Source organism: Penicillium cosmopolitanum, assembly GCF_028827165.1.
Source record: "Penicillium cosmopolitanum strain IBT 29677 chromosome Unknown utg000006l:49.0-5199605.0:1.0-5204138.0, whole genome shotgun sequence".
In the NCBI taxonomy this organism is placed as follows: Eukaryota; Fungi; Ascomycota; class Eurotiomycetes; order Eurotiales; family Aspergillaceae; genus Penicillium; species Penicillium cosmopolitanum.
The window spans coordinates 4,483,267-4,497,000 of record NW_026622676.1 but is presented as its reverse complement, the minus strand read 5'-3'; the positions used below and the strand labels follow the sequence as shown (position 1 = coordinate 4,497,000).

Below are 13,734 nucleotides of genomic sequence, written 5' to 3'. Positions count from 1 at the left end.
TGACGGCAGGAGCACCATGTTGTTAGGGGGGAAATACAGGGAGCAAGGATGTACAGGTCGTAACACATCAACATAAATCGAATATTTCAATATTTGGACATAAAGATGTACGAGAGAAAGAGAAATCCTACTGTCATTCTAAGTTCAAGCTGTTATTTGCAGAGGCCTTAATCAACTAGCACATCTTATCGACGCGCCTAATCACTACGTGCCTTTTGAAAACAACTCCTCGGGGCGTAGTCTAGCTGAGCCCATGTATTAGCTTCCGGATGCAAATCGAACTTATAAGTCCATTATACAGAATGGATACTTCCATCTACGGTTCTGGATAAAGCAGTGCGGGAGCTAGCGCGGGCTTGTCGGGGCACGGGCCGAATATGACGGGAACTACTGGCTTACACTTTCCCTATAGATCTACTCTCACCTTCCACAAGTTATAACATCTATCCAAGGGTCGCGCTAAGTATTCTGCAGGTAATCCGCGTGACTCCGACTAGCTAAGTCAGTATCTTACCTAGACAGATGACCCACTCAGGATAGTTGGAGCTAAAAGGGATGCGAAGGGTTCAAATAATTTTTAGAGCGCCACAGTGAGAGCTAGCCCAGGACCGTCAGATCGAATTTCAATTATGGCCAAGATAGAGAGGGAAATGGCAATTGCTTCTTTCGGAGGATTTGGTCACAAGTTCCGAGGAATCGTCTTGATTTATGATCCCTGTTTTTTAAAAAGAATTTGCTGGATCATCCTGACTCCCGTATCTATACTAGCTATTTGCTGCTTGGAGCGAGGCTGACTACTCTCGCATACACTTGAGTTCTGTACTATTGTTTAACTGGGAGAGCAGACCATTCCTTGCAGGTATTTATCTACGAGGACTGCCTGTCAATTTACTTAATTCAACAAAATGTCTTTTTTCCTTATTTTTTGAATGTCCCAAAATTCAAATGGAATGAGGTCAAAGTGGTCTTGTTTCATTTGGGCGTTGAATATTGTACCTAAGCTACCTTTTTGTACAAGCATATATAAGCATCTTGGCATGCAGGGTCCTACTAGATATCCTCCAATGGGAGGAAGGATCAAAAGGGTTAAAAAAGGGGAAGCCTCCAGGGCTTCAAGTTGGGAGTAACCAGTTCAATGAGTATTGCCGCAGTGTTTTGCTTCACTGGCTATGTAGGTCTTTACGTTACCTCGTCAGCTTAGTTATGTGGAGCCCAAGCCGCGATTCATGCATTAGCTGCTTCTAGCCCCCAAATTCCACCGATTCTAGCTGCCTCATTGGTTATCTTCATCAGTCCGAGGTTTGTGATCAATGTGCTTACTTTCGACTGAACTTTAGGTGCAATTTTTACCGACAGAAATAGCCAGACAATTGATTGCACGCTTATTCAAAAAAGCGCACTTTGCATGGCTGCCATATACCCTGCAATTTCACCCTCCAAATCCATTTTCCTATTCAGGGTTGAACTTGCCATGCAAGCCCCGCATTTGAGTTGCTGGTCAGTAGCAAACATACATATTTTACATGGTTGACAGACCAGTGCCTTTTTGCGAGCCAGTCTAAAGCCACGGTAAGTTCTCATCTTCCTAATTTTTACCCAGACATGATGACACCTGACTGGCAACTTGAAGACATTAGCTATGCGCGGACTAGGTTCGAAAACGCCAATTCCCTTGAACCTGTTCAAGGAGAACACGAACGTTATGCTGGCTTGCACTAAAGAATTGGCGCAGCTCGCGTATGGATAATAACCATCCGAATGCTACAATAATGCTCACGATATACAGACGACCGTGGTATCTGCCTACATGGTGGCGACATAGCCGCTGTGCTCATTCGCGCAAGCCGAATCTATTTTAAGACGTACCTCGAACACACCCGCCGAGCAGACCCTATTCAGATAAATCTGCATTTTCTGCAGCTTATTCCTCCGGGTTCTTTTTCATGTTCTGCTCGAAGACCAAAAATTGAGACGGCGACATTCACCTATCCAAGCCAAAATTACATCCCCGTCGTCAAAAATGCAACTATATGCAGTCTAACCATTTTCACCGTGGGTTATTTCAACACCAAGCTTGGCATTGACATGGATTTGTCTCCAATTCCGACTCCAGATAGAGAGCATGAGTGCGCCCGCTGGACAAACTCGTTGTTTTATAAGCTGAACCCACCGACGGCGAGCGTTCGGTACTACAACCCCAATGATGGCAAAAGTCTTCTCTGGGGTCCTGAAGGTGGGCGAGACCAGTGGGGCAAGTTAGACTCGGGCGATAATTTCCGTCTATAGTCTCTCGGTCTCATGGCGGATCTTGTATGTGCCCCCAGCACCTCCTTAAATGCCTTGGGGTGTTTAAACTTAAAAGTTCCGATACCTCCTACCCATCTAATTATCAGAAGAGTGGGCTCGATGGTGTTCTCTCTTTTGAGTATCCGACCATAATCATGGACTTTGATTTCCTTACTGACCTTGCTGGTAAGATGGAGTGGATCTGGAATCGCACCAAAATGCACAAGCTGGAGAACTACCGCTTTGACATGCACATCCAGATACTAGTACGAGTAGACGTTAGTGAGGATTTACTGGCCACACTACGGCAATTTAATTTGCTATTCGAGCACACGCGGAAGAAGTCACACCACCTAAAAAGCACAGCATGACTTAGAAATGAAACACTGAAAATGGGATGAAAGCAGCGATATTCGGCGCCCAGTTGATAGCCACCTACCGTTTTCGTGTAGGGGAAAATAGGAATCAAAACACTAATTTCATATGAGCTGAGGCATTTAACCCTCATTCCGAAATACTCCGAAGAATCACCATCCCCAGGTCGAGATCTGGGGATTTCAGATCGAAGGAAGAATGTGGCCAAGAGACCGTTCGGACAGGCACCGATTGCGACGGGAGCTAATCCAAACCCGCGCCAGCAATTGGCTCGGATTGCCGTGAAAGTTTATGCCAATCACCGATAGAGCCCGACTAGGGATGACCTCCGCATGAAGCGGTGGTGTCCCCTTACCACAGGCCTCCTCGCATTCACCCGCCAAGACGCGGTTGGGGGAGGAATCCTTGGCGGGTGGCGGGGGCGCCGGGGGCAATCGAGGGCCAATCCGGAGTGTCTCCGCGGGGGTGCTTGTGCCCGCCCACCGCAGATGGTCGTTAACGTGGCTGAAGTCAAAACATTCAAAACCAATGCCCGTTTGACAGCGATAGCTGTAAGAGAACCTTAACATCAGCCAACACTTTCCAAGGTTTGCTTGATTTTGACCTGCCCATTACTACTACTACTACTACTACTACTACTACTACTACTACTACTACTACTACTCGTATTGGCCTCTCAACTTGAAAGACTTTGGAGCAAGATTATGTTCCCCACTGTCATGTCTATATCGTAGCGGTGAGGCATCCAATTTCAACTTCCAAGGTTTTTCTATACTGCATTTGTCATTTTATGTGATGGTTCCATTACCGTTCTATCCACTTTCTTCCTGATTGTGTAATGGATAGCTCGGCAGAATGCCCTCCAGAAATTGGAGTGATTAAGAAAAGTGTGGGGTGCATAGATATTGCGGAGATGAAACGACTCAACCCCTTCTCGTGGAAATAAAATTCAAAGCTCAGCCTCCAACACATGGGAGACAATTAATTACGGAAAGGATCATCCTAAAGGTTCATCCGGATGAATCATCATATCCCTGTCTACTTCGGTGGCCTTGATATGGGTACGCTTTGATACATGGCCCTCGCCCGTGCCTACTCCGTGCTTCTCTCACGATCCTGCGGATGGCAAATGATGTCTCAAAGAGCTAAATGCCAAGAATGGTGAAAACTTTCAAATTTGACTTCCACATACATATTGGATTCCTGGGGACATGGTCCAGAATTTCTTGGCGACTGCCATTCCTCCTGGTCTCCGGTGTTAGAGACTCGGAATACGCTAGAAAACTGGTGTTCTTGGAATTTTTTATCAGCATTTATATGACAATTTCAATGTGGTTATAGAAAGAGTTACAGAATGGTAATTTAAATACGGGTTTCCTTGTCTGGGTGTTGCTCGTTCCCAGTTCGGACAATTGGTTGGATTCAACAAACAGCCATTTCGTACTCGGTTGAGTTGACTGTTTGTGAATTTCAAGCTTACCTACCGCTGCCCGATAATCTCCGAGTTAATAAAGAAACAGAATAGCCTGATTGGATACCCCAGCCTAAAGTAGACATGTGCCGAGCCTCCCCCGCTCGTGTTCTACTGATGAGTCCGGGGTCTGATGCTATGTGGCCCCCACCACATGGAATTAGTACTTAAGAAATGCTCCGTCGTCCCTCTGTTTCACGATTTCCTTTGATTGAAATATTATCTTTATTGCCTTTTCTCTAGTCCACGCTGCCAATTTGTTCAGAAGTAACGAGTATCCTCGTTCATAATGGCAGGCGGTGCTGCTATCAACGTTTTCAAATTTAACACAGGCGGTCTGCCTAAAGAGACCCTAAACTGGAGACTATGGTTTGCAGTCTTTACGTTTGGCATCATGGGTGCTGCCCGTGGTGTTGACGAGGGTCTCATTACGGGTGTCTTTAATTCTCATGCGTTCAAGGAGCAACTTGGCATTGACGATCTTGAGGATGGTGAATTGGCCAGTGTCAAGGGTACTATTTCCTCGATGGTTCAGCTTGGTAGTGTCGCTGGCGCTCTGCTGTAAGTATTGTCTACATATAAATTTCCCTCATCTCTCAACGATCTCGCCGGCAGTTTTATCTAATGCCGTTTCAATTACAGTGCTTTCCTCGTCTGTGATCGTATCGGTCGTGTTTGGGCTACTCGTCAACTCTGTGTCCTCTGGATTCTCGGTATCGCTATTTTTATTGGAAACAACGGTAGCATGGCTGCTGTATATGGCGGTCGTTTTGTTGCTGGTCTTGGTATTGGACAAACTTGTGTTGTCGGACCAATCTATCTTTCAGAAATATCCCCGGCTCCTATTCGTGGTCTCTGCACCTGCATGTTTACTGGCGCTGTGTACCTGTCAGTCCCCCATTGAGCTCCCAATATCACAACTTGCGATACTAATATCTAGCATAGTGGTATCATGCTTGCCTACTTTGCCAATTGGGGTACTGAGCTTCATATGGCAGATGAGTTCAACCGTTGGGTAGGTCTTAGACCCTGCTTTTACGTTGAATTAACTAACGCTTCCTTTATAGGCCGTTCCTACTTCAATTCACCTCATGTTTGCCGGAATTACACTCATTCTCACATTATTCGTGCTAGAGTCACCGCGTTTCTACGTCAAGCAGGGACAGCGTGAGAAGGCTCTTGAAGTGCTTTGTAAACTCCGTGGCTTACCCGCCGATCATGAATACGTTCTTGAGGAAATGACCGAAATGGATGTTGCTTTCCAGGAGGAGATGGAGGCCACTCTCGGCATGGGCTGGAAGGGCCTGTTCAAGGAAATCCTTGGAATCAGACGGAACTCGTACCGTCTGTTCCTCACCAACCTTGCACAAAACATGGCTTGCTGGTCTGGTGGCTCCGCAATCACGGTTTACGCCCCTGATCTGTTCACACTTGTCGGCATTACTGGTCAAGAGCAGTCTCTCTTCTCGACTGTTGTCTTCGGAGTCGTCAAGTTTGTTGCTTCTATAATTTGCGCCCTCTTCCTTGTCGATATGGCCGGTCGAAAACGCTCTCTGATCATTGGCATTGTTCTACAAACCATTGCGATGTTTTATATTGCCATTTTCCTCAACATCGTGCCTATCGCCAACAATTCCGACTTTTCTCCCAACGCAACCCAGAGCCAAGCTTCCACTGCCGCCATCGCATTTATCTATATTTCGGGTGCCGGTTGGGCTCTCGGATGGAACAGTGGTCAGTACCTGCTGTCCTCTGAGTTGTTTCCACTCCGCATCCGTGGTATTTGCTCGTCTATCACAATGGCCATGCACTTCATCTGCCAGTACGCCGTTAACCGCGCCCTGCCCGAGATGCTGCTTGTTGATAAAGGCCTCGGTCCTGCGGGAACATTCTACTTCTTTGGTGTCATTTCTTTCCTGGGCGGCGTATGGGTTTGGTTCTTTGTGCCTGAGGCCGCAGGTCGTAGCCTCGAGACTATTGACAAGATGTTCGATCTTCCCTGGTATAGGATTGGTCGCCATGGAAGAAAGTTTGCCGAGGATTACGACCGCGAGCAGGAGCAAATCTTCCGGAACGAGAAGATGGATCAAGGAGCTGCTGCCACCCACCACGAAGCCGCCTAGATTGAGCATTTGATCTTTTAGAGGGAAATATCTACGATTTTTGTTTTTTTTGTTTAGGCTAAGACGTGAATATGAGATACGGAACAAATTGAGCATTTTATTTCTAATCACTCATCAATCTTGCAGTTATTAATGTTGTCTTGCCAGGCCATGGTGGCATAGCGTGGAATAAAGGAATTTGTCGTGAAGTTTTCGGGAAGATAAAGGCGAGCATCATTCGTAGAGTAGTTTGTTACCGGGTTATAGGAATTCAAAGCTGTCACAATTCTTCCGGCGAGGAAGTCCGAAAATATCATGTCAACCTTGTCCGGTTCACCATCTGATGGAAACCCAGCAGTAGCTTGGACATGGGCTGGCTGGGTGTATTCTGGAATTGATGAATGAGGAGTGTCATCGCCATCACTTCCAAGGTCATCGCATGTCACATATCCGGGAGTCAAGGTGTCGGTTTCAAGAATACGACCAAAGAGTCTTTTTGGCTTTAGAAGCCCGGTCGCGTTGTGAGGCGATGGGTTATCGCATTCATCATAGCCCAGAAGCTGGCTTGAGATAGTATCCACCGCCATCGATCGTTTAGACTTAGCTTTCTGATTGTTGATGTAGTCAAGGACCTTTGAAGCCATAGAGTAAGGTACATCGGGGATGTAATTGAAGGTACTCGTATATGGGCAGACGATGTAGGAATCATCCACAGTGAAAGGACCCTTAACCAAGTCGTACCTAATGGCGCCTTGATTCACAATAATCATTCTTGAATTTTGGGCACGATCGGGATCGACCACAGTTGCTGCTGCTGCCTTTTGAACTAAAGTGTAGACATTGCCTTCATCGCCGAAGGGCTTGCAAGATATGCAGTATGTTCGAGGCGCGCAGCCATACACATGAGTGAGGTTCATACTCTTGCGACCATCGTCAATATCTTGAGTCACCTGAACTCCGCTAGCAGTGCTGAACTGGTCTTGAGATCCTGTCGCATGATAGGAAAATGTAAGCCGATTCCAATCCAGATATCGGCGTGTCAAGTCCATATCAAAGGTCTGGTTTTTGGGGCATGACGTGTCGGCAGAATCAATGGGTCTTTCTTCGTCACCGGTTGTAGATTCGATATTGGGCTTGGTTACTCGGCTCTGAATGGACTTCGACTTGATACCATCCAGAGAAATCCAGCCCACAGTATCGCAATATTTGCCGGATTCTATGGCTGAAGACATCTTGTCGTAAATGTGAAAGTCCCGACGATGTGTGTGACCTCCAAATCCCTGAACGGGAATTTCTGGTCGCATTTCCCGAAGAGTTTGCATGATGAGAGGGAAGCTGCTTTCAGCCTTGGGGATTCCGGGCTTGACTGGGTTGTGCCCAATCAGTACAAACAAATCGATATCCGGGTTATTCACTGCGTTTTTGAACCAGTCTTCTTGGATCATTTCAGCTGCCGGTTGAATTCTTGTCATGCTCTTGTTGTTGTTCGTTCCATCCAAGATTACACCAAATGACATGATTCGAATTCCTTGCTTGGTGGTGAAATGCCGGAATCTGTTACCCATAGAAACCCATTGCTTCTGTGCTGGATCGCTATCTTGGCAATTGTCGCAGATATCGAGATTGCTGGTAAGATACCTTTCGCCATAGACTTTGGCGAATTTGGAGAATGTTTCGTATGCAACATCAAACGCAATGAGCTCATGATTTCCAGGAGTGAGAATATCGTAGTCGATGTTTTGGAAGATAGGATTCGTGATCTCTCCATTCGGTTTTGTTGAATCACTGAGACCATTGCCATCATGTAAATCCCCTATTTATAACTCGCGCATTAGCTTCCATCATTCAAGTTATTCAAATTATCATGATAACTAACCAGTATCAATAAGCAATAGGTCGACGTTCTTCTCGGCTGCCTTATCCCGCATGTGCTTCGTGAAAGACACAAAATCGCCCCAATCCGCACCATAATTGCGCTCTTTGATATGCCCCTCTAGCCAGCCATGACTGTCTGATGTGTGAAGAAAATTGATTTCTCCCCAATTCAAAGGTCCCCTTGGCTTTGTTGTAGCGTCCAAAGCCCCAGGCTGCATGCGACGCATTACCCTTGGATACACCAAAGGTTCCTCGTCGCCCTCACAAGAGGGGCATACTGAAACAGCAGATATGACCGCCGTCAGGCCAATTAGAACAGATAGTACTGTCATGGTATCGTATACCATGCGGGTACTGGGACAGATGGATTAATTGAAGGTCTCGAGCTTGAAGATGTCACCTCAGGAATCATACCCACTAGTATAAAGGAAAATATTTCCGACAAGGCTTTATACTGGTTTGGGCACATAAATCACTGGCACTTCGGTTATTTATTGTAGGCAATTAAAAAGGGCGGGCATGTCTAGGTGTAGTATCTTGGGCATTCTTGAGTCCCTCGACGAGATGTCCGAGAATGTCTGTGGAACATTGACCTGTGGAATGCGATTGTTGTAGTGATCTACCATCATCAGTACTGTATGCGCCTCAAATCAGAAGTTCCGAAATAGACTGTTGAGTAGACGTATCGAGCCCTCCTCTTTGATCTTGAGCGTAATGGATGCGTTGAACATAGGCAGAGAAGTACATTTTAAGGGCTCCACGGCTAGGTATTCAGTGACCGAGAGCTCATGGGAGAAATCGACTTTAAAAACTTGAATGCATTCAGAACAGCTCAAAGCCTCCCCGGCAGTAGAAAGTCGGAACCGAGCAATATATTAAAATAATTATTACTGATAGCAGTTTAAACCTTCGACTGACGTTTCTCAAGCGCCTTTCGTCTACTTCTCAATGCCTTCATCTCCTCCTGAAGGGCCAATTTCTGCATAATTTCTTCTGACCCCCCACCGACGACATGAACACGAGCATCGCGACTAATCTGCTCGACCCGTGCTCCTTTGCCAGCCTTGTTATACCCCGCCCCTCCAAAGATCTGCTGTGCTTCTCGAACACTTTTTTCCAAGGCGCGGGTAGACATGACCTTTAGTAAGGCGGTCATTCCCCCAATCTTGACATCGTCTACTGGCCGATCCTTGGTGAGCTCGAGGATATTTACAAGCTGCTCCATGAATGCGTATGACGGCTCAATCATGAGACCAAATTTGAAGATCTTTGATTGAATGGCGTCCTTTTGGATGAGGGGAGAGCCGAAAGTCTCGCGTTGGATTGCATAGTTGAAGGCATCTTCAGCGCAGACACGGGCCAATCGCAACGACGCGCAGGCTAAGGCCAGACGTTCCGGATTGAAGTCTTGAATTAAGATTAGCAATCGAGCTGAAGATTATCGCGGGAAAACTTACTCGACATGATGAGTGCGAAGCCCTTGTTCTCTTCTCCAATAAGATTTCCGACAGGCACCCGAACATCGTCCAGTTCAATAAAAGTCGACCCTGTCAATGTTAATTTGCTGTATTTGATTGTCAAGTAAGGAAGAAGTCTTACCACTTGCATGGACACCTGAATTGAACATTCGCCGACGAGTCACGCCCGGAGCAGCCAGGGGAATAACAAGCAAACTGATTCCCGATCGTCCAGCACCTCCTGTTCGCACAGCAGCAGTGCAGTAATCAGCCCAGAGGCCATTTGTGATCCACTTCTTCGCGCCATTCACAATATAGTGATCACCAACCCGGATCGCGGTTGTTCGGATATTAGCGACATCAGACCCAGCTACGTACAAAAGTCAGCACAGACACTAAAAGGATTCAAAGAAGAAGAGGATGTACCATCAGGCTCGGTAATTCCTAAGCAGAATCGGATGTCACCTTTCGCAACACCAGGTAGCCATCGATTTTGCTGTTCGGGGGTACCAAACTTGGCGACCGGCGGACACCCAATTCCATTCCCACCACCAAGACCCCAAATGACGCCGACGTAGCCCACGCGTGTCAATTCATCCGACACAATGAGTGAGCACCAGGTATCCCATTTATCACGCGGGACATTCCCCGGCAACGACAGGCCGGCTGCGTTCTCCTCGGTTGTGAGAGGGTGTACGATGCTGAATCCCAGTTCGCAATGACGTCGACGCACTGACTCGGGCACTTGCCCAGCTGCTTCCCATTCCGCTGCATAGGGTGCAATGGAAGTATCGACGTAATCACGGACCCAGGCACGTAGGTTGTGGTGCAAGTCTGTGTAGTAGGGGTTTTGCACATCGAGTTGGGGGAGTAGAGGCTCGCTGTAGGGAGCGGTCGGAGCGCGGAGGTTGCGCGCCATAATGATGGATTTGTTGGTTGAGAGATAAGAAAAAGAATAGATTGACGGTTCCACAGAGAGACAGTGATTTTCTACATGTCTGGGGGTTGAATGAGGTATGCAACGTGAATGCAGTGTGAATGCGGGGAGGTGCCTGTGAAGAAACGCTGCTTCCTTAGACCGAGGCCCGTCGGGTAGGCCGATCATTACCGCAAATAATTGTGAGAGGAGTGTGCATTGTTTTATGCTGGGTATATCTATGGTTTCATCTGGGAGAAATGAAAATCCTTCGCTGTCCATCATTTTGAGCTGTGACGTGTCTCTAGCCTTTTTACAGCTTTGTAGATTTGTCGTAGTTGATCCTTCACATCCTGGCAGCTCCACCGATGAAGCGATTGCGGACATAACATTCCCTTAATACAGGTCATCAAGGAGTCAGCGACGATAACGCCAATATCCAGCTTTGTCTCACCATGATCAACCTTGGAAGCAAAGTCATCCGGGAAGGAGATTGATCGGGTCAATTGGTTCAACACGAGTTGGCGCTCCATTTTAGTATTTAGTTGGTAGACGAGCTCGAAGAGAATGACGCCAAGGGCAAATACATCCAATTTCTCGTCGATCTTGTATTCATCAAAATAGCCTGGCGTGTCACTATTATCGGTGCTAGCAGGTGGTCGATAAAACTCCGTTCCCACCACGCGCTGAATCTTCGGGGTGCGATGGAAGGGAGTCACGGTTCCTTCCGAAGCGGGTGTATTGAGATGGGAGATATCTGCCACGAGACCAAAGTCACCGATTCGGGGGTGGCAGAACTGCGAGGGGGAGTTTGGTTCCGAGTAACACGGAATGCATGTGTCTGTTTTGCTGTTTTGTGGCAAAGACAAGAAAATATTCGCGGGCTTCAAATCCCGATGCACAATATTCTGGGAATGAAGATACTCGACACCCGAAAGAATATCGAGAAACAACTTCAATGATGGCATCAGATGGAAACAGTGCCGTCGCGATGGCGTGCAGTCGTTTTCGTTGTATTTGGCTGCAGCGTGAGGATTTAAATAGGAGCTGAGAGAGATAGGGTGGAGCGACATTTGGATATGAAGAATCACAGCTGGGGCCTGGTTCCCTGGCCGGCACTGACGCTGGACTTGTAGCTTAGAATGATCTTGACTTAGTCCGTCGGTGAAAATATCATCGGTCTCTCCGAAAGTTGATGTTTGTCCATGAGAGGGGTTGTCGAAATTCCGAGGGATGGACTCGATATCCTCATCGTCTTCCCATCCAGTTCCGGAACTCTTCTTGGAGTGTCGAGATGATGATGTCGCATGGCTATCCCAACGTCTAATCCTATTGGAAGATCCTTGATCCTCGGGGTAGGAGTTCGGGTGCGAATCTGCCATAGAGCTTTCGGAGTTCTCGAATACAATTCCCATGCTGGGTTCATTAACGGTCCCTTGGCTAGGTAGGGGTTCCTCGGAGGGTTCATAGCGCGGGTGCGGGGGTTGTTCGAAAGGGCTGTGGCTTGAGACGTGTGCTTGTTCGACCCATGCCCCGTAGTACCGAACAACATTCGAATGCTCCAACCTAGCAAGAGTTCGAATTTCTTTCATGATGGTTTCCAGTTGATTCTGTCCGCCATATTGCAATTGATCGAGGCGCCTTTGCGAGATTGGCACCTTTTTCAAAGCATAATCTTGTGAGTCAATATGATTCTTGACATGATAGACTTCGCCGAAAGAGCCTCGTCCCAGCATTTTGAGCTCGCTAAATTCGACGGAATAGCGAGACATATTGTTCAATGATGGAGCTGACGGTTGCGGAAAGAGTGAGATTCCTACTGGTGAGCTTCCGAAGAGCGGGCGTGAAGGATTCGGTACGCCTGGTGTGCTATCGAGAACATCGAAGTTGCCGATCGAGGGAAGATGCCTCCCAAAATTGCCATCGGCCCCATCCCTTGGCCATACTGGAGTTGTGCTTTCAGGAATAGCAATTCCTTGAATATTTCTGGAAACAAGAGCGAGTTCTCGATCCTCTCCACCTTCGATCGGTGACCGAACACCGGGCTCACCGAGATTGAGACCTTCGAGAGCGGAGAGTCCGAGCATATCAAGACGGTCCCGATATTCTTTCCTAGTAGCCCCCAGCCTCTCTTCGTGGGCTCCATCTGCAACCAGGCCATGTTTAGACAGGATTTGGGACTGGTACTTGTACAACTTCTTCCCAAGGTACTGAGCTTCCGGAGATTGCTTCGTGTAGGTTTTAGTCGATCCGGGTTGCGCATTGAGAATATCTGCTGCACGGCTTTGACAATAGAACTCTAGTAGGGCAGATGTCATCATGTTGGCGTGGTGGTCTGCATTGATGTCGATGGTGTCCAGGGATGGGATAGACGCCTCTTCAAGAGAAAGGGAGTTTTCCGAGTAACTGCCTGCCGGATCTATCTTTTTAGATGGCTCGTCGGCCTCCCTGTTATGACTTGTCCGGCGAAAACCGTGACTAGGTCTTGCCTCATGTGATGAAGACTCGTGATCATGAGATGCATCTTCATCTCCATCGGAGTCAGGCTCTGATGAGGATAGATCTGCGGCTGACCTGAACATTGACATGCTGGTATCCAACTGGAATTTCACGTTGATTCCATTCAGAAGTTGCGTAAAAATCGAAACACAAGGCACAACCACTTTGGTTCAAAGGTTAAGAGTTGTCAATTCCAAGGGTTGGCTGCAACTTGAAAACTTGAAGTGTGGTATGGGAGTCGGATGGTGGGATGGTGGGGTAGTATATATATTCAAGTTTGTTTGGTGTTGACTTGGGACTTGAATATTAGTCCAATGCACCAGAGCAGTTCCGAAAAGGAGAACAAAGAACGTCAACCTTGGACGAATAGGCCACACTAGGCTTTGTCTCAAAAGACGCAAGGTGTCAACATGCTCTAGAAATGGCGATGATTCACTCAGGCTTCCATCGGATTCCACTTGTCTCTGAGAGGGCAGGCACAGGCAAGTAGACGGGCTCGGGAAGAGCAATGCGCCAGGCAGCCTCAATAATTCAAAATGGACCCGGTATGATCGAATTAGATTGACCCAAACGCAAAGTCTTAACAACCTTCAATGACATTCAAGTGTCATGGGAAGAAGCGTGTCAGCCGGGAGAGGCAAATGTAAATGCGGCCTGAGTCCACCTTTTCTGCCGGCAAAACATCCGCGCCGCCAAGAGCCGCATTGAAGTCCAGTCCAAAGCAGATGAAGAGGATTTATATAATGAAGAGCA

The 13,734-nt window shown here is 47.4% G+C and overlaps 4 protein-coding genes across 4 annotated transcripts; 1 reads left to right on the top strand and 3 right to left on the bottom strand.

Moving 5' to 3' along the window:
• Window positions 1-4,421: 4,421 nt before the first annotated feature.
• N7509_006206 (Major facilitator superfamily domain general substrate transporter) lies at window positions 4,422-6,255 on the top strand (the record flags this gene model as incomplete). The annotated part of the gene is made up of 4 exons (XM_056630843.1): window positions 4,422-4,693; window positions 4,775-5,020; window positions 5,078-5,147; window positions 5,200-6,255. The coding sequence occupies 4 exons, from the start codon at window positions 4,422-4,424 to the stop codon at window positions 6,253-6,255; spliced, it is 1,644 nt and encodes a 547-aa protein (XP_056490145.1).
• A 107-nt stretch (window positions 6,256-6,362) lies between these two features.
• Window positions 6,363-8,162, bottom strand: N7509_006205 (Ser/Thr protein phosphatase family protein; the record flags this gene model as incomplete). The annotated part of the gene is made up of 2 exons (XM_056630842.1): window positions 6,363-8,047; window positions 8,111-8,162. 2 exons carry the CDS (start codon window positions 8,160-8,162, stop codon window positions 6,363-6,365), a joined length of 1,737 nt encoding a protein of 578 aa, XP_056490144.1.
• An 848-nt stretch (window positions 8,163-9,010) lies between these two features.
• On the bottom strand, window positions 9,011-10,485 carry N7509_006204 (acyl-CoA dehydrogenase family protein; the record flags this gene model as incomplete). Its single annotated transcript, XM_056630841.1, has 4 exons — window positions 9,011-9,516; window positions 9,567-9,656; window positions 9,709-9,936; window positions 9,993-10,485. The coding sequence occupies 4 exons, from the start codon at window positions 10,483-10,485 to the stop codon at window positions 9,011-9,013; spliced, it is 1,317 nt and encodes a 438-aa protein (XP_056490143.1).
• Window positions 10,486-10,763: 278 nt separating this feature from the next.
• On the bottom strand, window positions 10,764-13,070 carry N7509_006203 (putative protein kinase; the record flags this gene model as incomplete). The annotated part of the gene is made up of 1 exon (XM_056630840.1): window positions 10,764-13,070. The coding sequence occupies one exon, from the start codon at window positions 13,068-13,070 to the stop codon at window positions 10,764-10,766; it is 2,307 nt and encodes a 768-aa protein (XP_056490142.1).
• Between the last annotated feature and the right edge of the window lie 664 nt (window positions 13,071-13,734).